At 37.3% G+C, this 23,262-nt stretch overlaps 1 protein-coding gene across 1 annotated transcript in view; it reads right to left on the bottom strand.

The window, feature by feature from the left end:
• ABCB7 (ATP binding cassette subfamily B member 7) overlaps nucleotides 1-23,262 on the bottom strand; it is a 121,138-nt gene that overhangs the window by 58,479 nt on the left and 39,397 nt on the right. The window contains exons 2-3 of the mRNA XM_036739956.1: nucleotides 8,419-8,496; nucleotides 5,265-5,351 (exon numbers count right to left, since the gene is read on the bottom strand). Coding sequence (XP_036595851.1) covers nucleotides 5,265-5,351; nucleotides 8,419-8,496 — 165 coding nt within the window. The remainder of the gene's footprint in view (nucleotides 1-5,264; nucleotides 5,352-8,418; nucleotides 8,497-23,262) is intronic.

The following is a 23,262-nucleotide window of genomic DNA, read 5'->3' as shown; positions in this document are numbered from 1 at the left end:
TTTAATATTAAATACTGAAAGTACGTTAAACAAAATTAAACCAAAAATGTGTGTGTACACATACAAACACAGGTACATCTAATAGATATATAAGAACTCTAATAAGTAGGTAGCTGGTTTTTGGTAAATAGAAGGAAACTATAATTTTAAAATTCATTTTCCCAACCATACTATTACTAAATCAGTATCATTTTGGTGCATTTAGAAAACAGAAAGGGACATTTCAATTGCTTAAACATTTCCTGAGTATTGTAAGCCTTATTTTTCTTGATGAATCAACAACAAAAAGCCCCTGCCCTGCAGGGCTACGGGAAGCTCTCTCTCTCTTGTCAGGATATATTGTAGGAAATATACACCAATAAGGACAAAGAGAGCTTATGGCTAAAAGCAAGAAAATTATTCTAGTTAGGTTAATTGTGCATAAAATGTCACCACTTCATTTAACAAAATGGGTTCCAAAGTTGTGTAATTACGCATTATGAATCCATTAAGCTATAAAGTACATGACTTCAGTTCTAGTTTAGGTAAAGTACAAAGTTTGAAAAAAATAATTTCTCCTTTTTAAGCTAAGACCAAATCTAAATCCAATAAATCAATGGAAGGCTTTTTAAAAAAATTCATATTCTATACCCTCCACCTCCATGTATATATATACATACATACATACATACATACATACATACATGGTACAAGAAATCTATAAAAGGAGGAAGATGAAGAAAGGGAAAACAACACTATTTTTTTAAAGACATGGCTTTTGAGAGGCACTTAAGACTGAAGGACATGGTTTGGGAACTTTTTCTTTAAAGAATTAAACAGCAATTGCTCTCTGATGCACAAAAACTAAATATGGTGAATTAGCTGAGCTTTGGACACACAATATACCATATTTTAAAACCACCACAGCTAATTCCTTGGCCCTGGACATCCAAGAGGAATACTGAAGGAATCCAAAAATGAGAGGGGGAATAAACCATTAAAATAATAGCCTTTCTATAGAACTTTAAAGTTTGCAATGCATTTTACATGTATTATCTCATTAGATTCTCACAACACTGGGGGGCAGGTGGTATTATATGCAATTTACATTTGAGGAATTGAGACAGAGGTTAAGTGACTTGCCTATGGTCATACAGTTAATATGAGTCTAAATTAGGACTTGAACTCAAGTCTTCCTAACTCCAAATACAGCACCATGCCACCTATCTGACTCTAGGAAAGAAGAAAGAACAACAAGTCTGAGACTAAATTGGATGTCACTGTTTCATCAGCTAATTTTTTCAGTTCAAACTAACCAGAAAGCAAAAATAGAAAAGGAATCATTTTCAGACTGAATTCTTAAAAATAAAAATGGAGGAAAGGGGAAAATGGTCAAAGGTAGTGGCAAGAAATTGGTTTCTTTGAAAAACAATGAGTAGGCTGGAGGAGCTCTTAATCATTTGCCTTTAACTTAGCCTACTAGTAGAAGGCCAGGTAATTCCTAGGTAATTATGCTAAAATCTGCCTTGAGAACAGGGATTGTCACTTTTGTATTAGTATAACCACTGCATAACACAGTAATAGGCACAAGGTAAGCCTAAACACACCAACACATTTGTCCACTGATTTATATGTAAGAAGGGAAGCAAGCAACAAGCATTTATTAATCATCTGCTACTGTGCTACAAGCACTGTGCTAATAAGAACCGAGGATACAAAGAGAGGCAAAAAGACAGTCCCTGCTCTCAGGGACCTGATGTTCAAATGGGGGAGATATGAAACAACATACAAAATGAAATGGAGGTAGTCCCAGAGAGAAACCACTAGCATTAGGAGGGCTGAGAAAAGCTTCTTGTAGAAACTGGGATTTTAGTTGAGACTGAAGGAAGCCAGAGAATCCCAGAGGCAGGGATGAGGAGGGAGAATATTCCAAGGATGAGGGACAACCAGTAAATATGTATGGAGGTAGGGAGATGGAGTGTATTATGAGAGAAATGGAAAGGAGATCAATGTCATTAGATTGTAGAATGAATGGATGGAGGAAGGTGTGAGATTGGAAAAGCAAAAAAGAGGCCAGGGTATGAAAGGTTTTAATGACCAAACAGAATTTTCTATTTTATTCTAGAGATGATAGGGGGCAAATGGACTTTACTGAGTAGGAGGATGATATGGGCAGACCCACACTTTAGCGAGGTCAGTTCAAAAGCTGAGTGGAGCGGGAAGAGACTTGTCTAAGGGAAGCCAAACAAGGAGTTATTGCAATAGTCAGGTGTGAAGTGATAGGGGACTGCAGAAGGGTGGTTTCAGTGTCAGAGGAGAGAAGGGGGCTTATATGAGAGACATTACAAAGGTAGAATGAACAGGACTTGGAAACAAATTAAATTGGGGGGGTGGGGAATGCTAGTGAGAAGCATAGGGTGACAGTGAGGGGATGAGCTTGGATGACTGGGAAGATGACAGTATCCTCAACAATGAGAGGGAAGTTAGGAAGAAGGGAAGGTTTTAAGAGAAAGTTAATGAGTTTAGTTGTGGACATGTTGAGTATAAGATGTCTACGAGGCATCTAGTCTGAGATATTCAAAAGGCAGCTGGAGATATGATACCGAAGGCCAGAACAGAGGTTAAGGCTGGATAAATAGATCTCAGAATGATAAAGAGATAATAATTGAATGCATGGGAACTAGTGAGATCACTAAGTTAAAGTGTAAGGAAGGAAAAAAAAAGACAGAGCCAATGCCAAAGCCTTGGGAGACACCCATAGCTAGTGGGCAGGATTTGGATGAAGATTCAGCAAAGAATACTGAGAAGGAGCAGTCAGAAGGCAGGAGAATCAGGAGAGAGGAATGTTGTGAAAACCTAACAAGAAGAGAGTAGCAAGAGGAATAGAGTGTCAAAAGCTGAAGTCAAAAAAAATAAGGATTGAGAAAAATGTAATGAGATTTGACAATTAAGAGATTAATGGTAACTTTGGAGACAGTAGTTTCAGTTAAACAATGAAGTAGGAGCCAGAATACAAAGAGTTAAGAAGAGAGAGAAGAAAGGAAGTGGAGGTAACAATTAACCTTAACAAGGAGTTTAGCTACAAAAGGGAGAAGAGATAAAGGATGATAACTAGAAAGGATGGAGGGATTCAGTGAGGTCTTTTAAGAATGGGAGAGATGTAAATTAGAAAGCCTGAGAGTCTGTGAATTTCCCTTTCTTTATGTTGGTGAGATTATTTTTTTTAAAGTTAGAAAAAACCTACAATGTTGATGACTATATTAATTAAGTGATTATGTAATCCGACTACACCACTCTGTAAAAACGGACACTAAAATCTTACCATGAACAGACTTGCAAAAGTAATACTGGAACTATCTTTGCCATCCTGGTGACACAGATACAATCACAACAGGATCTCTACGGGGACCTATTTTTTGTTGTTCTTCCTGCAGCTAAATAGCCTTAAATTTCAAAACTAGCTGGAACTGACACTTTAAGCATCATTATCAACTGAAAGAAAAGCTAGTTGGCACCATATTAAATTGTGGAACGGAAACAGAATCAGAATGTCAGGTTCTAACCCTAATTCCATCGTGTTTACATGAAGAATAAATTGATAACAACAGTCTTAACTATATGGTGCTATTATTTGCTAGCTTTAATCATAAAGAACTTAGGATTCCAATTCAAGTCAGCAAACATTTATCAAGCACTGACTATGTACCAGGTATACACATACAAAGGAGACATTTCCCTGACCTTAAAGAGCCTACAAGGTAAAGGAAGCTAAGGCATCTACATAAATAACAATACTACAAGGCTGACCATAAAGGGCTTGCTTCAAGACTCAGTTCAAGGTACCACCTTCTTTGATCCCCTGGTCTGCTAGTGCCTTGCCCTCTACTTTGTCCTTATCTTGTATATAGCCAACATAGGGACTTTGTATATACCTATATACAAGAACATCTCTTCTCATTAGAAGGTAGAAGGGATCTTTACCACTTTTTCTTGGTATGCCCTGTGCTTAGCACGGTGTCTGGCACACAGTAAGTACTTAACAACTGCTCATCGATTTTTTAAAATTGACTTGAGGTATGGTTCTCTTTCTGTTCTACTATCATAGATGATCCCCATAGCTTTGTTAGAAGGAAGACACAATTAGTATCAGAGGCATTGAGAGAAGAGACAAGGAGATGATTCTCTAGTTTAGCCCTTTTCACCAACACTGACAGTACTCTAGTTCTGCCTGGACATTGGGCTCAGCTGAAGGAGAGAAAAAAGGAATAAGGGAGATGATAAAAGGAAAGAGGGAGAAAGCATGCTACTAGTGTAGCATGAATCTACTCAAAAGAAATGGAGTGAAAATCCAGCCTTTCAAAAAGGAAAAGGAGATCATTACGTTAAGGCTGTCCCACTAATAGCCCGGACTCTACATAACATTGCAGTGGTTCTACTGCTTTATTTTGTCTATATGATTATAAAGAGATGGAAGAGTTACCATCTAATTTCAGGAGATCCCTCTAGCAGAGCAATGGATTTGCTGTCTGGAGATCAACATTCAAGCATTTGCTCTGCTACTTCATATTAGTTGTATGATCTTGGGAAAGTGTGGACTTAAGGATCTTCATTTGTAAGATGGGGATAATAACCACTGAACTACCCACCTCACAGAGTTGTGGTGAAGAAAGCACTTTCCAAATCCAAACACATAATTTAGACCTGGAAGGACCCTTAATGATTATCTAGGCCAGCCTCCTCATTTTATAGAAAAAGCACCTGGGGCTGGCCAGGTAACACAAAAATAGCAGAGCTGGGATTTGAATCCACATCCTAAATTTTATTCTACTATTCTATTTGAATGCATTAAATGCTACCTAGGTGTGAACTGTTATTATAATTAAATCTATGCAAATAAATTAATAGATGTGGGAAAGAAGGGGAAAAACATATTAGGCTTCAAAACAAACCAATCGGGAAAAAAAATACACCACAAACCTTACCTGAATATGTTATGACTAATTAACCATCTCACTGACATGGCTGGGTTCAACAACCACCATCTATGTGATATTACAAAACTGGAAAGTTTAAGTTGAAAACATATCGACCATCAACTGATATTGCCTTATCTAGACAACAAACATCAAATCTGTGGTTTAGCAATATACCAAAAACTGTAATTAACTGGACCAACCACATTTTTCTAGTAGAGAAACAGCATAAAAGACTCTTAATTATGCATCTTATACATAAAGAGAATCACAAATACAAATTCCCAGCAACATTTATTGACTTCCTCTTACCCCTTCCTTCGGATCTGTGTGAAGTCCTCCTCCTGCATGACCGTGCCAACATGTTCTCTTTTCTACCAAGGGCCACGTCTGGCAAGCCTGGTTGAATATGACACCAATCAGTTCATTAGTTATTCAACAATCTCCTATTTCGGAAATGCTCAAAGAAACCCATTCTTAGAAGCTGGCTTGGCTAGCCTAGTGAAATGATTATTATTTAGTGGAATTTGATTCAAGCTCAAAGCCTCACTTCTAAGGCTTGCACAACAAAAAGGATACCTTCTAAAACTGTTCATCATCTTAAAGGATCTATTAATAACAAACAATTATAATTAAAAATTTAAAACAATAAAACAATAAAGATAATAAACAATTAACAGTGTTTTCTACGCTCTCCATCTATGTTAATACCTACTTTCTCTAACACAGTGCTCAAATGCTTATACTTGATTTTAGGTAGTATGGAGGATGACAGCTGAGCTGTTTATACTTCTACTGTGCTAGCAATTATTCCTGAAATGCCCCCAAATCCCCTCTCCTCTTCTCATCCTCAAATATCCCCCAAATTCCCTCCAAAGCAAAGTACAACAAACATCATACAGAAGACAAGAAGAGAAGAGGTTTGTTGTTGGATAAATTAAGTGTGTTTCTTTTGCACAGTAAGTTGTTACAGGAGAGGCTGGATGTTCACTGTTTAATCAAGAAATAGAAATATTTCTAGTAATAAATTCATTTGAATAAAACTCCACTATAACAAAACAAGGTTCTCTGCCTTAATTTTAATGGGGTGTGTGTGTGTGTGTGTGTGTGTGTGTGTGTGTGTGTGTGTGTACTGCTTAAAATAAGTGAGCCACAGGCTTAGGTTTAAAATTAGTGGTTTATTCAAGGAGGCACCAAGATACAGTAGAAGGAGCCCTGGATAGGCAGTTACAGGACATGGGTCAGAAGTCGTGCTCTGACGTTTAATAAACATTTGACCTTGGCCGCGACACTTAGCCTCTTGGGACCTCAGTTTCCACATTTATAAAGAAAGAAGTTGGATTAGATGAGCTCTAAATCTATGCTCCTATGACCTTGGGCAATTCCATTCACTTTTCTGAGCCTTACTTTTCTCTTCTTTAAGATGAATTCTAAGGTCCTTTCTAGCTCTGTATCCTATGAGAAACTAAAATGTGCAAAAATGATGTGACTTGTAATATCTCTCATAAAGCCTTTTACCACTACAGTAAAGCTAATTTAGCATGTCCCAATTGGTAAGCAAGCCTTAATAAGACACATGACCACTGACTATATCCTACTCTTCAAGTGGATTCCTCACTTTACAGTGAGTGCATCTGATTTAACATCAATTATTTTCCCCTATTATAGGATCACAGAATTTAAAATTGAAAGGACACTTAGCTGTCCCATTTCCAAATAAGAAAAGTGGGGCCCAGAGGAGGGAGGGACTTGCTCCAGGTCACAAAGATGGTAAGTATCAGAGTCCTGACTCAAATCCAGATACTCTGATTTGAAATTCTGTGTACTTTAGACTAAGCCATGCTGCCCATCATTACTGTTCTCTAATTGATCACAAACTCCTTTAACACAAATTGAACCTTATATTTCTACATACTAAGAAAAATAACAGGTCTTTGAGATTTGCAGAATTTTCCTCATAACAATTCCGTAAAATCCCTGTGAGGTTGGGAAAACGGAAGTCAAAGAGAAGTGACTTGCCTAAGGTCTAATGAACTAATAATCAGTAGTGCTCAAATTCAAAGCCAGGTCTTTGGGTTCCAAATCCAGTGATCTTTCCATTATCCATGAACATATATAATGAAGAACTTTAAGTTTAAAAAGAGAGACAGATGCACAAATTTCCCAATAACACTTGGGAATCAGTAAGGCATTTACCTGCCTATTATAAAACACTAAAGGGAGGTGAGGTGGAAGAAGCTACATGGGGCCAAGCATCAGTGTAATAAAAGTGTTCCTCTGATCAGAAAAATACAAAAATAAAGCAACAGGGGAAAACATGAGACACAGCCAAAATGGTTAGTCTTGTCTCAATGTTTAAAAAAAAAATTGACACAACCAAGAACACTTCACAAAAGGCATGAAATTAATTATGCCTCTGCAGTAACCACAATTATCAATAATTCATTAACCAGAGTAAAGTGCTTTGCAAACACAAATACATATAAAGATCATCATAGCACCGCTTTGAATCAGTCTATGAGAGATGACCCTCTCTATTCTTATGAGTTGAAACCAACAAGAAGCTATTACTCAAAATTAGTTGCCGGTTTTTGCATCAAGATTAGGGTGTTTTATAAACAGAAAATACAGAGGAGATTTTTTAACCTAAGTCTCCTGGAAAAACCAATTTTCCCTGAAGGCAGGGGTAACAAGTGATGTTATAGGTTCAAATGAACACCCAAGGTCAACTTGAACACCAAGGTCAACTTGACCTTCATAAAAGGCAAAGAGCAGGGCCTCAAACAATTCAGTTATAAAAGAGGTTTCTTTTTGAACACCAGCTTAAAAAACAAAGGAGTTAGGATTCGTATTAGCTTCCAATTTGGGGGCTCCCTTCTATCCAGTAGGTTCACCTATGTTTTTTTAAAGTACTAGCAATTGTCTCAAATTGCCTTTCATTTACCAATAAGTGAAACCAAGATGCAAACTCAGCATCAACACACTGAGAGCTCCCTGGCATTCTGCTAACCAGGAATCTCTGAAAGAAGCATCAGTCAGTCACTTAAAAAACTCACTGCATTCCATATATCACATATAAACTACTAGGATAAATTTGAGTGTCAACAAACTGCCATTACAGTTATAAAAGTTTTCGGAACATGTTATTCTACTTGGCACTGATTTTGAGAAATTCAGCAACATTTCTCAAGGGGATAAAAAGAGGGGGGGGGGGGAGGTGCGCGCGTGCACACACACACACACACACACACACACACACATATACACAATATTTCAATACCGATTTTTTTCCTCCATTCCCAGGGGCAGAAATATAACTTCCTATTCATCTCACAAGTACTTAGAAAACATGAAAAGGGAAATTATATGAGATGTAAAATACATAGCATAAATTGGAAAATGCTTTAAGGGCTTGCACTTTTCCCCCCCTAGCTGTAACAGAGCAGAAAATACTGTTTAATCTTACCTTTGTAATCTCAAATAACTGTCTTGAATGGTGTGTCCCAAAATGCTTCCAGGAGGCTTGTCTGAATGTGTCTGAAATCTGTTCAAGGGAAAAAAACAGGACAATTGATCAATGGTCAATGTTCAAAGAATATTTCCTTTATTTTCCATAAGGCAACAAAAAATGATAGTCACAAATGATTTTGCTTTGGCAAACTGCCTTTAGTAAACTAGCATAAAAAAGAAACAAAAAGTTGGTCATTAAAAGTCCCCAAGAGTACGTGCTTCTGAAGCAGCTCCCTCCAAGGTTTCTAGTTTTAGGTTGTTTTTTCTCATCGAGGTCGCAAAGTCACCTGCCCTTTTTCTGGTGCTTCTGCACCTCTTGTTATATTGTATTGTTATTGTTCTTTAGTGTTTATTACCTTTATGTCCCTCTCTGCTCTGGCCATAATCACAATTTCTGCTTCCAACTTCTTTGTGATTAGGTTAGCAAAATGTTTACAACTTTGTTAGCTTTTTTCAAAGAAACAGCTTTAGTTTACTTTTAGTTTTATCAATCCTATATTCTTACTTGCCAATTTAACTTTCTCTTCTATTTTTCAAGATTTCCTCATTTGGGGTTATTTACTGGTTTTAAAAGTTGCTCAAAGTATATTTTCATTGATATTGTTAGGTTTTATGTCACCAACATTTCCTAGTGTATCCCATCCCTGTGCCCTTCTCAGTGACTCCTCAGAACAAAGAGGAAAGAAGAAGGGAAAAGGTTTAGCAGAACTAAGGAATCTTGAGACAGTTTGCCAGTATCTTCAAACATCCACAGCTGGACCTAATTTTTAACATGCATATTTGACCACATTAATCCCACGTGATCGGAGACATCCCTGAAATTGTGCTATGATGTCTCATCATCACTCTCTTTTACAGTTACTGCTTCTACAATTTGTTCTTTGACTCACTCATCATTCAGGATGTCGCTATCAAGTCTCCACTGAGATCTACAGTTTTTTTGCTTATGTTTTTGTTATTATTATTATTTTGCTATGGTCTGTAAAGGATGCGCCATTAATGTGGTATATGAAGGTAATGGAATACTATTGTGCCATAAGAAATGGGGATGATACGGACTTCATAACAACCTGGAAAAACCTACACGACATAATGCTGAGTGAGCAGAGCAGAGCCAGAACACTGTACACAACCACAGATATATGGATTCTGTGAGGACCAACCCTGACAGACTTCGCTCCTCTCAGTAACACAAGGTGCAGGCACAACTCCAAAGGACTCACGATGGAGAATGCTATCTACATCCAGAGAAAGAACTATGAAGTTTGAATGCAGATTGAGGCACACTTCATGCTCGCCTTTTTCTCTTCTCTTTTGTTTTTGGGTTGTTTTTTTTTTTGGGTTCTCTTTCTTCTTTCTCATTATTCATTCCATTGGTCGTAATTCTTCTCTGCAACTTGACTGGTGTATAAATTAATTCAATGCGAAGTCATTCGTGGTAGTTATATGAGATTCCATGCCATCTTGGGGAGGGAGGGGGGAGGGAGGGGAGAAAATCTGGAACTCAAAATTATGTAGAACCTTCTGTCGTAAACTAAAAATAAAAATAAATTTAAAAAAAAGAAAAATAAAATATTTGTTAATCATAATTTCTGAATGCTAGTCTTATATAATGGACATAATGGCATGCCAAAAAGTAATGATTTCTCATTATAATAGATACATAGGTAGTACAGTAGGTAAAGTGCTGGACTTGGAGTTAGGAAGAACTGAATTCAAATCCTACCAAAGACTCTGGAGAAGTCACTTAACTTGTTTGCCTCTGTTTCCTCATCTGTAAGATGGAGATAAGAACAGCACCTCCCTCCCAGGATTGTTCTGAGGATCAAATGAGATAATATTTGTAAAGTGCTTGGCAAACTTCAAAGCGCTATATACATGCTAGCTACTACTACTACTGGGCCAGCTAAGATGGTACAGTGGATAGTGTGCTGGGCCTGCAGTAAGGAAGAAGATTCATCTTCCCAAGTTCAAATCTGGCTTCATATACTTACTAGCTGCGTGACCCTAGGTAAGTCACTTCACCCTGTTTGCCTCAGTTTCCTCATGAAATTGCCTCAGGAAATACCAAACTACTCCAGCATCTTTGCCAAGAAAACCCCAAATGGGGTCATGAAGAGTCAGGCAGGACTCAACAACAACAACAACCATATATTCCTTTCCACTACCCTAGACAGAGAGTCATCCCTTGTTTTTTTTTAAATTTATACTTCTATTTATCAGTTCTTTCTCTGAAGGTAGATAGCATCTTCCTTCACAAGTCCTTTGTAGTTGATTTGAGTATTTATGATACTCAGAATAATTTAGTCATTCAGTTATTCTTCAAACAATATGGCTGGTATTGTATACAGTGTTCTCTTGGTTCTGCTCATTTCACTCTTCATTATTTCATCCAAGTCTTTCCATGTTTTTCTAAATCAACCTGCTCCTCATTTCTTATAGTGCAGCAGTATTCCATCACAGTCATACACCACAACTTGTTCAGCCATTCCCCAATTGAAGGGCATCCCCAACATTTCTGTTTTTTGCCACCACAAAGAGAGCTGCTAGAAATATTTAGAACATATAGGTTCTTTTCCTTTTTCTCTAATCACCTTGGGAAACAGACCTAATAGCAGTACTGCTGGGTCAAAGGGGATATACACAGTTTAATAACTCTTTGGGCATAATTCCAGATTGCTCTCCAAATGCTTGGATCAGCTCATAGTTCCTCCTACAGTGTAGTTATTAGTGTCCCAATTTTTCCACAACCTTTCCAACATTTGTTATTTTCCTCTTCTATCATTTTAGCCAATCTAACAGGTGTGATACAATTTCTCAAAGTTGTTTTAATTTGCATTTTTCTAATCAATAATGATTCAGAACATTTTTTCATATGACCATATATAACTTTGATTTCTGTATTGAAAAACTGCCTGTTTATATCTTTTGACCATTTATTAATTGGAGAATGACTCATATTCTTACAAATTTGACAAAGTTTTCTATATAACTGAGATAAACCCTTTATTTGAAAACCTGTCTATAGATTTTTTTCCCCAATTTTCTGCTCTCCTTCTAATCTTGGCTACATTGGTTTTATTTGTACAAAACCTTTTTCATTTAAGGAAATAAAAATCAACCATTTTGCAACTCACAATGCTCTCTGTTGTTTATTCATAAACTCTTCTCCTATTCAGACTGATACGTAATATGCTCCAAATTCTTCTTATTTACTTAAGATATCTTCCTTTATATCTAGGCCATGTATCCATTCTTGGTAAATGGTGTTAAAATACTGGACTATACCTAATTTCTGCCAAACTGCTTTCCGATTTTCCCAACAATTTTTACCAGATAGCAAATTCTTATCCCCAAACCTTAAATCCTTACATTTGTCAGACTGAAGGTAACCAACAGGCCTCAAACCCATTTATGAGTTAGAGGGATGTCTACCCCAAGCAGTATAAAGATCTCCCCCAGAATAGGTGGATAAGAACAATTTGTTCCACCAGTCATGAAGGTGGCTGAAGCAGGCACTATGGAGCTCTTAGAGCTTGGTCAGGCATTGAAGACGCCAAGGTCATCCACTGCATCCCAGGCTATCATCAATCATCTTGAGTTTTGTCTTGCCACTAGACTTTGATGACTCTGGAAGAAAGAATGAGGCTAAGGACTTTACACAACTCTGCCTCATTTAAATCAACTCACTTGCAAGTCAAGACATCACCCCATGATGTCACAAAGGACAAACAACAACAGATTTCAGGCAGGAAAACAATAAAAAATTTATTTTCTGAGCACATCATGCATTGCTCTTAGATGCTTTCCAAAATTGAACTCTTGGGGCAGCTAGGTGGCACAGTGAGTAGAGCACCGGCTCTGCAGTCAGGAGGACCTGAGTTCAAATCCAGCCTCAGACACCTGACACATGTACTAGCTGGGTGACCTTGGGCAAGTCACTTAACCCCAACCGCCCTACCAAAAAACAAACAAAATCGAATTCTTAAGATAACAGAAAGAATGATCAGTATCCATGCTGTTGGGTCATTCAGTCATGTCCAACTCTTTGTGACGCCATGGACCACAGCACACCAATGCTGTCCCTGGGGCTTTCTTGACAAAGATACTGGAGTGGTTTGCCATTTCCTTCTCCAGGGCATTAAGGCAAATAGATGTTAAGTGACTTGCCCTGGGTCACACAGCTAGCAAGTGTTTAAGGCCAAATTTGAACTCAGGCCTTCCTGACTCTAAGTCTAAGACTCTATCCACTGAGCCACCTTGCTGCTTCACCTCAGCATCCATGACCAAGACCCAAATTGTCAGTGTTTCAAAAATATCAATGGGAGGTGGAGCCAACATGGCAGAATGAGAGCTAATAGTTTTGTCTTAACTCTTTCACATCCTACCGTACAACAACCAATAAAAAACACTAGATCAAATTCTGATTGGGAAAGCCAACAAAAAGTCACAGTGAGTCATTTTTTTTTTCCCATCTTAGAGCAGAAAGAGATCCCAGGGGAACCCTGTGCTAGCACTGGCAGCAGGAACAGGTACCATTTTGTATCTCCATTGTTCATTACCTAGTTCCAAGTCAAACGCAGAGATGAGTGGTCATGATCACGAGGGAGTAGTGGCCCTGTGTAAGGAGCAAAGATCAACTTCCAGAACCATGACTGTGAGGCTCTGACCCAACAACGGGGCGGGGGATGATGACTCAGTTCTAACCATTAGCCCTGCACCTAAGCTAGCTGTGGAATAAACCTGGGCAAGAAACCAGAGGGAGCCACTCTAAACCTGCAGAATCTCCCAGCAGGGTAACTGTGAATAAGTCCAGTAGCAATCTACAGAAACTCAACCACACAAAAAACAACAGACTCCACTGGGTCAGATATTTGCAGACCAGATCGTATTGTTAAAATAGCCCTCTTTTTAAAAATCACTATTGCTGATCTCCCTTCTCATTCCATTCCAATTAAAAACTGAGAGAAAGAAAACCCCTTGCAACAAATAGTATAGTCAAGCAAAACAAATCCATGGAGTGGCCATGTATGTCCAAAATTCTATGTCTATGAACCTTGTGTCTATCACTACTTCTTGGTGGGTAATATGCTCTATTACAGGTCCTCTGGAGACAGCAATGATCATGTACTGATTAGAGTTTTTAAAGCTTTTGAAGTTTTTCTATACAGTGTTGCTGTCCTTGTACAAGTTGTTCTCCTGATTCTGCTTACTTTTATTCTGTCAGATGGTCCCTTCCAGATCTAGATCTAGATCTAGGATCCTATGATAAACAGAAATCAATCAGAAAGATTACTAAATTTAGAGTTAGAGGACCTATATTTAAATCCTGGCTTTATGATCTTCTGAGTTTCTGATCCTATGATCTTACAGATCCTTTTCAGTACTAACTTTTATTCCTACAAGCTACACAGCTCCAATGCTAATTCCCAGTTCCCTCAGGTGAGGTGATTCTCTGCTTCACCAATCTCTCAGGCCTCTTTATTTAACCTCTGCTATAAACTTCTATTATTCTAACCCGTATTATATGTGTGTATGTTTCACCTTCCTACTAAGTACCTTGAGGGCTAGGATTTTAACTTTGTGAACCCACCATCTATAGTGGGTGCTTAATATAACTCTGTTGGACTGAATTCCTCATCAAATAATTCTTCTCTGCAAATAAGAGTAAAGGTACAATTCAAGACATAGAGAATTTATATAATATCACAGCCTCTTGAAAAAACAAACAGTTAAGTTCCTATGAGTTAGGTACTACTCTCACCCTCTCATCAGTCCCAGTGCATTTTACCAATATCACATATTTAATTAATTTTCTTTAAGGCAAAACTAATTGGATAGTAAGCAACAAGTAACATCATAAAAAATGAAGCTGAATGTATTTTAATATACAAGAAGATTCAATATTGATGTGGTCTCTGAATCAGTTATCTGTGTGTGTAATCAGATCAATTTGTTAAAGCTTAAATCAAAATTAGTATAAAACTGAAAGATATAGCATGCAACTGAAAGAACTCAGTACAACCCACGTAAACAAATTAATGATAGCGAAAAATGAATAATGGACATTAGAAATTACATTGACACTAATTATGATAATTTTACGTAAAAAATGAAATATGAATCAATTAACATATAAAGGAGACAAGAAGAACCCAAAGAGAACCTTATTAAGGCCAAAAAAGGGTAATCAAGAAAGCAACTAAGTCACAAAGAGGCAAATTTAGGTTTGATGTTGGGTAAAACTTGCTAGGAACTTGATTAGTCCAAAGTGGAATGGCTTGCTTCATGAGGTAGTGAGCTCTCTCTCCCTAGAGACCTTCAATTAGACTTGCTGAACATGTTAGAGTAAAAATTCTTTTCCTGTATGGGTTGACCACTGAGGTTGCTTCCAGCTCTTAAATTCATTAATTCTGTAAACAGCAAACTATACAACTACTTTCACATCTATACAAAATTTTTATGACATGTACATGCATGAAAGTTTCCCCCGCCAATAAGACAAGGCATGTAAAGGAAATAACAGTCAGTCCTCAACTTTCACAAGGGAACCATTCCTAGAAAACAGCCCCAAAGTAAAAAATGCAAATGTTGATACCTTGAACCTATGGGAAATAGGGCACTTGGTTCTGACGACCACCAAAAACTGTAATCTTTCACTAGAGATTGCTGAAAATGCACTTTTGTGCATATAATTCTTCATAAAAAAATTAATCCTGATGATACGCACTTTTCAATAACCATGAAACAATCCCTAAAATGCAAAGAAGAGAGGCAGCACCAGACAGAAAAAAAGGCAGGGGCACCAATGTCAAAAGACACCACAGGTTAAAAAAGGGGGGCGAGGGGGGCAGGGAAGGACAACACCTACCATCTCTAATCTCCCTTTCAGTACCATGGTTGAAGCGTTCCCCATGAAAAACACATGTCTGGTGTGAGTTGCTGGACACTAGTCAGAGCTCAGAACACCCGCAAGGGGAAGTGAACTGTGTTGTTCCACCACTCCGTGCCACTGGGGAGCTTGAGGGTACAATGAAAGGGTGAGAGTGACCACCATCTCATTTACTCACAAACTTAGCTCCTTTTCTATTTTTTCAATTCCCTCAATTCACACATGAGAGAATTCTTTAGCACTTTCTGTAGTGGATTCAGGAACACTTTTTACAAACACTTTCCTCCTTTTTGTGGATATAACAAATCGATTCCAGCACGAAGTTTATCTAGCACCTTTATTTTCTCACTAAGCCACATCACTGACTTTGCATGTTTGGGCTTAGAGTCCAAAGGCCTTGCACTACCCAATGAATTGCACAGCAAGCCCAGAGAAGTACCTAGTTAGGATACCAGCTGCTTCACAAACTTGCACTCATCACATCTCTTCTTCGCAAAGTGCATGTGGTTACCTCGAAAATTAAATGCCCAAATGTTGAGGATTGACTGTAATTCAATCCTGACCCATTTAAATAAGTTATTAATAATGAATTACAGGTAGCTGACATTAGAAATGACATCAACACCAATTATAATAACCTTATACAGAAACTGAAATGTGAATCAATTGCCTTAAGAAGAAGACCAAAAGATCCTGAAAAGAAATTCAGTCAGCAAATACTGGATATACTTGATAAAGTGGGAGATATGGCAATAAATAATAAATAAATAAAAAATAAATACTGCTTTAAAATATAAATTCATATCTAAAGTCTTATGAAGGATAGTGGAGGACTATATAAGACTCATGCACTAAATTAAAACATCTCTAAGGCTAATATGACAGTGTTATAAATATATTTACACTGTCTAGGAATAAACAATAACTTGTTGGAAAGCCAGGAAGGTTTTGACTATATTTTACATTTATTCGATTCTGAATACATGGGTACATCCCTGGAACAGAGTACAGGAGAATACTCAGACTCAGACAAACACCAGTCCTTTTATTGACTCCCAATTCAAATCTCCTGCCTGGCTCTTCATTGGCCAGATGCAACCTCCTGACTGGCTACATCATGCCCTCCTCCAAAAGCTCCTTAAGCATGTGTACAAGCCTCTAACCTTTCACCCAATCAGAAGTCAGGTCTCTGCTACATCACAGCTCTTGATTGGAACCGTCACCTCTAACTTACAATCCACTATCACTACCCTGTGGAAACAAAACTCCTCCCACCATTTCTCACAATGGAAAAGAAAAAGGATGAATGTTGGAAGGGATGTGGAAAAATTAGAACACTAATTCACTGTTGGTAGAATTGGGAATTGAACAAATCATTCTCGGGGAAAAATTTAGAACTATGCCCGAAGAGCTATAAAACTTTGCATACCCTTTGACCCAGCAATACCACTACTAGGTCTCTATCTAAAAGAGATCAAAGAAAATTAAAAGGACATGTGTACAAAAATATTTATAGCAGATCTTTTTGTGGCAGCAAAGAATTGAAAATTGAGGAGATACTCATCAATTAGGGAATGGCTGAACAAGTTGTGGCATATGATTATAATGGAACATTGCTATGGTATACGATGATTTATATGAGATGATGCAAAGTAAGTGAACAGAACCAGGAGAATATTGCATAGTAACAGCATTATTGTAACAGTGATCAACTGTGAAAGACTTAGCTACTCTAATTCAATACAATGATCTAAGACAACTCCAAAGGACCCATGATGAAAAATTCATCTACCTCAAGAGAAGAAACTGATGGACTGAGTATGGAATGAAGCATACTTTTTTCATTTATTGTATTTATTTATTTTTTGCAACATGGCTTATATGGAAATATGTTTTACATATGTATAAATGATATCATATTGCTTGCCTTCTCAATGAGAGAGGAGAAGTTAAGAGGGAGAGAAAGAATTGGGAATGCAAATTTTTTTTAAAAATGAATGTTAAAATAAGGTACAAAAAAATAAAATATTATTAAATAAGAAAAAATAAAATAAAGTATAAGTTTTCAAAATAAAATAATGGGCCAAAAAACCCACCTATGTACTAATCACATCCTCAATGAGGCCATTAATATAAAACAAGCAAGCTTTAATAAGCAATAGTCTATGGTGGTCCACACAACTAATTAAAAGATTCAAGTTATTCTGATACATGTATACTGATAGAATATAAGCTCCTTGGGGGCAGAGACTCTGCATCACCAGTTCCTAGCAAAATGACTGGCACACTGCAGGTGCTCAATAAATGCCTGTTGCTTAACTGAAAATACAAAAACTATACTATGCTCTCTGCTGATTATGAAGAAGCATCTGATTCAGTAGAACAAAACACTGCCTTAAAGGCTCACTTCTAACAAGGTGTCTCTAATCCATACATTAAAATCATTTAAGAAATTATTACAACAGAAATAACCTTGTTCGATGACCCACTAATAACACCTGTCAGGCAACACATAAAAGAGGAAACATATGCTTGACAAAAATGTCTCCCCATTTTTAAAAAATGCCTCTGTGATGAAGGAGATCTACTACAGAGTCCAAAGTGAAGACAGATTCCCTGAGGGTGATGAGGTCCTCCAGACACTTCTCCACATGGATGACATTTTGTTCCCTGCACCAAGCCCTCAAAGACTGCAAAGCCTCCTAGAAGAGATCTGTAACCACCATAAAAAGTTTGATCTGACCATTCACAAAGAAAAAATAATACAAAGAACATCTACTGCCCGGATTAAAACATGCGATTAGATGGAAAGTCCATCAATATGTATACCTGGGACAAAGAGTACAAATGGGTAACTATTAGAGACTAGAATTAAATAGGAGGAGGAGGAGAGTTGGCTAGATTACCCTCAGGAAAATGCAAAGCTTCAATGAACCTAAACTTTTCCTGGAAAAAAAAAAGGCCCATCCTTTTTTCTTTTAACTTAAATAATTCTCTCTCTCCCTCCCTTCCATGCTCATTGACAAGGCAAGCAATTTGATACAGGTTATACATGTGCAATCATGTAAAACATAGTCCCACATTAGTCATATTGTGGGGGAAAAAAGACACCCCCCCCAAAAAAAATGAAGAAAGTGAAAAATAATATGCTTTGATCTACATTCAGATGCCATCAGTTCTTTCTCTGGGGATGGATAGCATTTTTCATCATAAGTCCTTCAGACTTGTCTTGGGTCATTGTATTACTGAGAACACAGTTAAGCCTATCATAGTTAATCATTGCACAATGTTACTGTTACTATGTACAATGTTCTCCCGCTTCTGCTCACTTCGCTCTGCATCAGTTAAGTCTTTCCAGGTTTTTCTGGAAGTATCCTGCTCATCATTTCTCATAGCACAATAGTCTTCCATCACAATCCTATACCATAACTTGTTCAGCCATTCCCGAATTGATGGACATCCCCTCAATTTCCAATTCTTAGCCACCACAAAAAGAATTGCTTTATTTCTGTACAAATAGGAGCCTCCCCCCCCTTTTTAAATCTCTTTGGGATAGAGACTTAGTAGTGGTATTGGTGGGTCAAAGGGTATGCATGATTGCCCTTTGGGCATAGTTAAAATCTTCCCCCATGATGATTGGTTCAGTTCACAACTGTACCAGCAATGCATTAGTGTCCCAATTTTCCCACATCCCCTCCAACATTTGTCATTTTCCTTTTCTGTCATATTAGCCAGTAGGTAGAAGGTGGTAATGGAGTTATTTTAATGTGCATTTCTCTAATCAATAGTGATTTAGAGCACCTTTTTTATTTTCTTTCTTTCTTTTTTTTTGGAGGGGGATAGGCAGGGCAATTGGGGTTAAGTGACTTGCCCAAGGTCACACAGCTAGTAAGTGTGTCAAGAGTCTGAGTCCAGATTTGAACTCAAGTCCTTCTGACTCCAGGGCCAGTGCTCTATTCACTGTGCCACCTAGCTGCCCCATAGAGCATCTTTTCATTAGCTATAGATAACTTTGATTTCTTCATCTGAAAACTGCCTGGTCATGTCCTTTGACCATTTATCAATTGGGGAATGACTTGTATTCTTATAAATTTGACTCAGTTCTCTATGTATGAGAAATATGGCCTTTATCAGAAACATGTGCTGTTAAAAAAAATATTCCCAGCCTTCTAATCTTGAGTACATTGCTTTTGTTTGTTCAAAACCTTTTAAATTTAATATAATCAAAACTATCCATTTTATATCGTATAATGCTCTCTATTTCCAAAGGCCCATAGTTTTAACAGCATTATTCTATCAATATTGCTATCTACCAGGAAGACATGGACCACAACAGTCTTGAAAAAAAATGAAAATGAATATTATGGAGTGCAATAAAGATGAACATAATGGCTGTAAGTAGGCTGTAACACATAACTAACCAATAAAGAATTTTGCAGAACAGCAGTAAAAGATTCATCAGGGAAATGCATGATCAAAAAATAAAATAGGTTGCTTATACAATTAAGACTAGGGATAACAAATGGACAGTGTTAGCAGACAGCAGAGAATGCATCAAGAATGTTGGGTGGACCATCTTTGGCAAACTTATGAGAAGACACAGAAAAGAGAAGTCTGAGACAGACAAGAATAGATGAGTTGCAACATGTACCATGGAAGAAAAATCCAAGTTGAAGAAATGAAAGATCCATTTTAGTTTAGCTATTGTGAAAAATCTCATTAAGAGATTCCTATAGTAGTTACTGGACAAATGTTTTCATCTTGTTTACAATCTGAGTTTAAGGTTCACATTAAGCTCACTGGTCATGGAATTTACAAAGTTACCTGCTCAAAGAACAAGGTCACAGTTATCGATAGTTTATAACAATTTCTAAACCGTTTAATACAACAGAGTTCGTTAAAAAGACAATTGTCTACACTTCTGAATTTAAACTGGAAAGAGAAAAAGGTATATCTCTAGAGCACTTAATTCTGAAAAGTTATTAAACAGGCATGTGCAAATATTACCATTTAGTGACCATGAATCACCTTTCTGAAACCCTGGTCAAAGTACACATTTTACTATATCAAACACCACATTTAAGGCCTTAGAAAAATTTTCAAAACAAAACAAAAAACCCACAATTATATAACCTACTTCTAAATCACTAAAGTGTAAAAGAGATATAATTTGGACCTAAATTCCTAACTCTCCAGACACTGGCTTGGTTTTTTTTTAAAAGGTGCTTGTAAATATAGCAGAACAAAGACATCTTAATCTCACAATTTCAGTATTTGCATAGCAGCAAAAGGCAAACAAGGACAGGATGAAGAGAAAAGGGAAAGATTTGCAGAAGTTGAACGAATCCAGAACATCTATCATCCCTTGATAAGATAGTTTAAAAAGAAAGTTGTCAATTTGATGTTCTCCCCAGTTTTCTTTCTTTTCAGATATGAGCAGACAGCTCAGAGTGTACTACTATGTGACCTTATCCCAGGCACTAAACATGCCAGGACTTCAGATTCCCCTTGCGTAAAATGAGAAGGCAGAACTAGATCATCTCTAACGTCTCTCTTCTAGTTCAGAATCCAATGCTACATGAGCAACAAACTACAAAAGCTGACCATATATGTACAGTTTAATATTATAATAAAACCATTAATTGGACACGTTTAATGACAACTAATTATTAATGTGCTACATCATAATTAAAGCTTAAATAGTAGAGGACCATAGAATGAGAGATTTAGAGTTGGACAGAATATTAATTAGAGGTCAAAGAATCCAACTCCTTCATTTTACAAAGGAGGAAAAAGGAAACCAGGAAAATGAAGTCACTTAACGTAGATCACATAACTGGTAAGGGACAGAGTCTGGATATGAGCCCAAAGCCAGCAAATATCTACAGTGGTGATGGTGGTGGTGCTGGTAGTAGCAATAACAGCAACAACTAACATTTATATAGCACTTACTAAGTTCCAGGTACTGTGCTAAGTACTCTACAACTCTGAAGTAGATGTTATTATTATACCCATTTTATAGGAAACTGAGGCAAACAGAGGCTAAGTGACTTGCCCAGGGTCACAGAGACAGCAAACTCAGGTCTTCCTAGTTCCAGGCCCAGTGTTCTATCCAACATGCGACCTAGCTGCCCCACATGAGAAACATATAATACCTGGCTTCCACAAACAGCCCTAGTGGAACACTTCTAATATCTACTTCCACACATGAATCAAATGTAACACTTCCATGACCTACTTCCAAACATGGAACAAATAGGGAGTTCTAAAACCAGCATCAACAAATGCTCCAAATTGCACTGTTGTAGTACTTTGCTCCACACATGGCCCAAATGTAACAATTCCAATTCCTCATACTGCAGAGGGTCCAACTGAAACAGATACAATACCTGCTTCCGCCTTTGGCCAGATTCGAACACTTCTCATACCTTCTTCCACACAAGACCCAATTGGTATAGTTTTAATAATTGTTTTGAAACAGTTCTATAATGTGCACTTTAACAAATGGTCCCATTGGAACAGTTCTAATACCTACTTCTACAAAGGGCCTAAATGAAACAGTTTTAATACCTGCTTCTAAACAGGGAACAAATGAAATTGTTTCATTATCTACCACCATACCTCATCCAAATGTAACAATCCGAATATAGGCTTCCAAACATGTCCTAAATGGAACAGTTCTAATACAGCTTTCCAGATATGACCTAAATGGACTAAGTCTAATAATACAGGCTTGCAAAAATGGCATGATTTGAAAACTTCTACTATCTGCTTCTCCATTTGGATCAACTGGAAGCATTTCAACACATGGTCCCACACAAGGCCCAAATGAAAAGTTCTAATACCAGCTTTAACATATGGCCCAATTAGAACACTTCTAAGACCTTCTTCTATACTTGGTTCAGCTGAAACAGTTCTAATACCTACTTCCTCATAAAAGTCAATTAGAACAATTCTAAAACATGATTCCTCACATGGGGAAAAAAGAATAGTCCTAACACTTTCTTCCATATGTGGTCCAAACAGAATTCCAATACCTGTACTTGCACATGGCCCCAAAAGAACAGTTCCAGCATCTGTTTCTGCACATGGTCCAACAGTACCTACACCTGTATCCACCAGTGATCCAAACAGAACAGATCTAATATCTGCTTTTATACAAAGTCCAACTGGTACAAGTTCTAACACCTTCTAGACAAAGTCCAATTGGAACTATTCTAATGTCAGCTTCCATTGGAACACTTCTAATACCTCCTTCCATGCATGACCCAATTGGAACAATTCTAATGCCTTCTTCCACAAAGGCTGAATTTGAATAGTTCTAAAACCTGCCATTACACTTGATCTAATTAGAACAATTCTAATACACGATCCCTTAAATGAAGAAAAAAAATAGTTCTAATACATTCTTCCAAATTTGGTCCAAATACAAGGGGATTCTAATAACTGCTTCCATACATGGCCAAAATAGAATAGTTCTAATAATAAAGACTTCCACATATGGTATAACTGGAACAGTTATAATACCTTTTTCCACACATAGCCCAATGAGAACAATTCTAAAACCTGCATGATACATGATCCAATTAGAACAGTTCTAAAACATGCGTGCGCGCGCGCACGCACACACACACACACACTGATTATGTCACTACTCAAGAAGGCTTCATTTAATTATTGTTTCCCACCAAAGAAAATCCCACCACTCGGGTTATCTGATTAAATCTTAACAGACTAATCAAAGAAACGTATTCATAATTTGAAGATAAATGTCATGGGGGTGGGGAGGTTGGAGGGCAACAAGGCTATGTATTAAATAAATTCCAGTAAGATCAACATGAAAACTGAAATATTAGTTAATGTAGCTAATTCAAATATTGTCGTCTTCTTCCAGTTGATTCACTAACT

This window comes from Trichosurus vulpecula, chromosome X, assembly GCF_011100635.1.
Source record: "Trichosurus vulpecula isolate mTriVul1 chromosome X, mTriVul1.pri, whole genome shotgun sequence".
In the NCBI taxonomy this organism is placed as follows: Eukaryota; Metazoa; Chordata; class Mammalia; order Diprotodontia; family Phalangeridae; genus Trichosurus; species Trichosurus vulpecula.
This window is presented reverse-complemented; position numbering and strand designations above follow the sequence as displayed.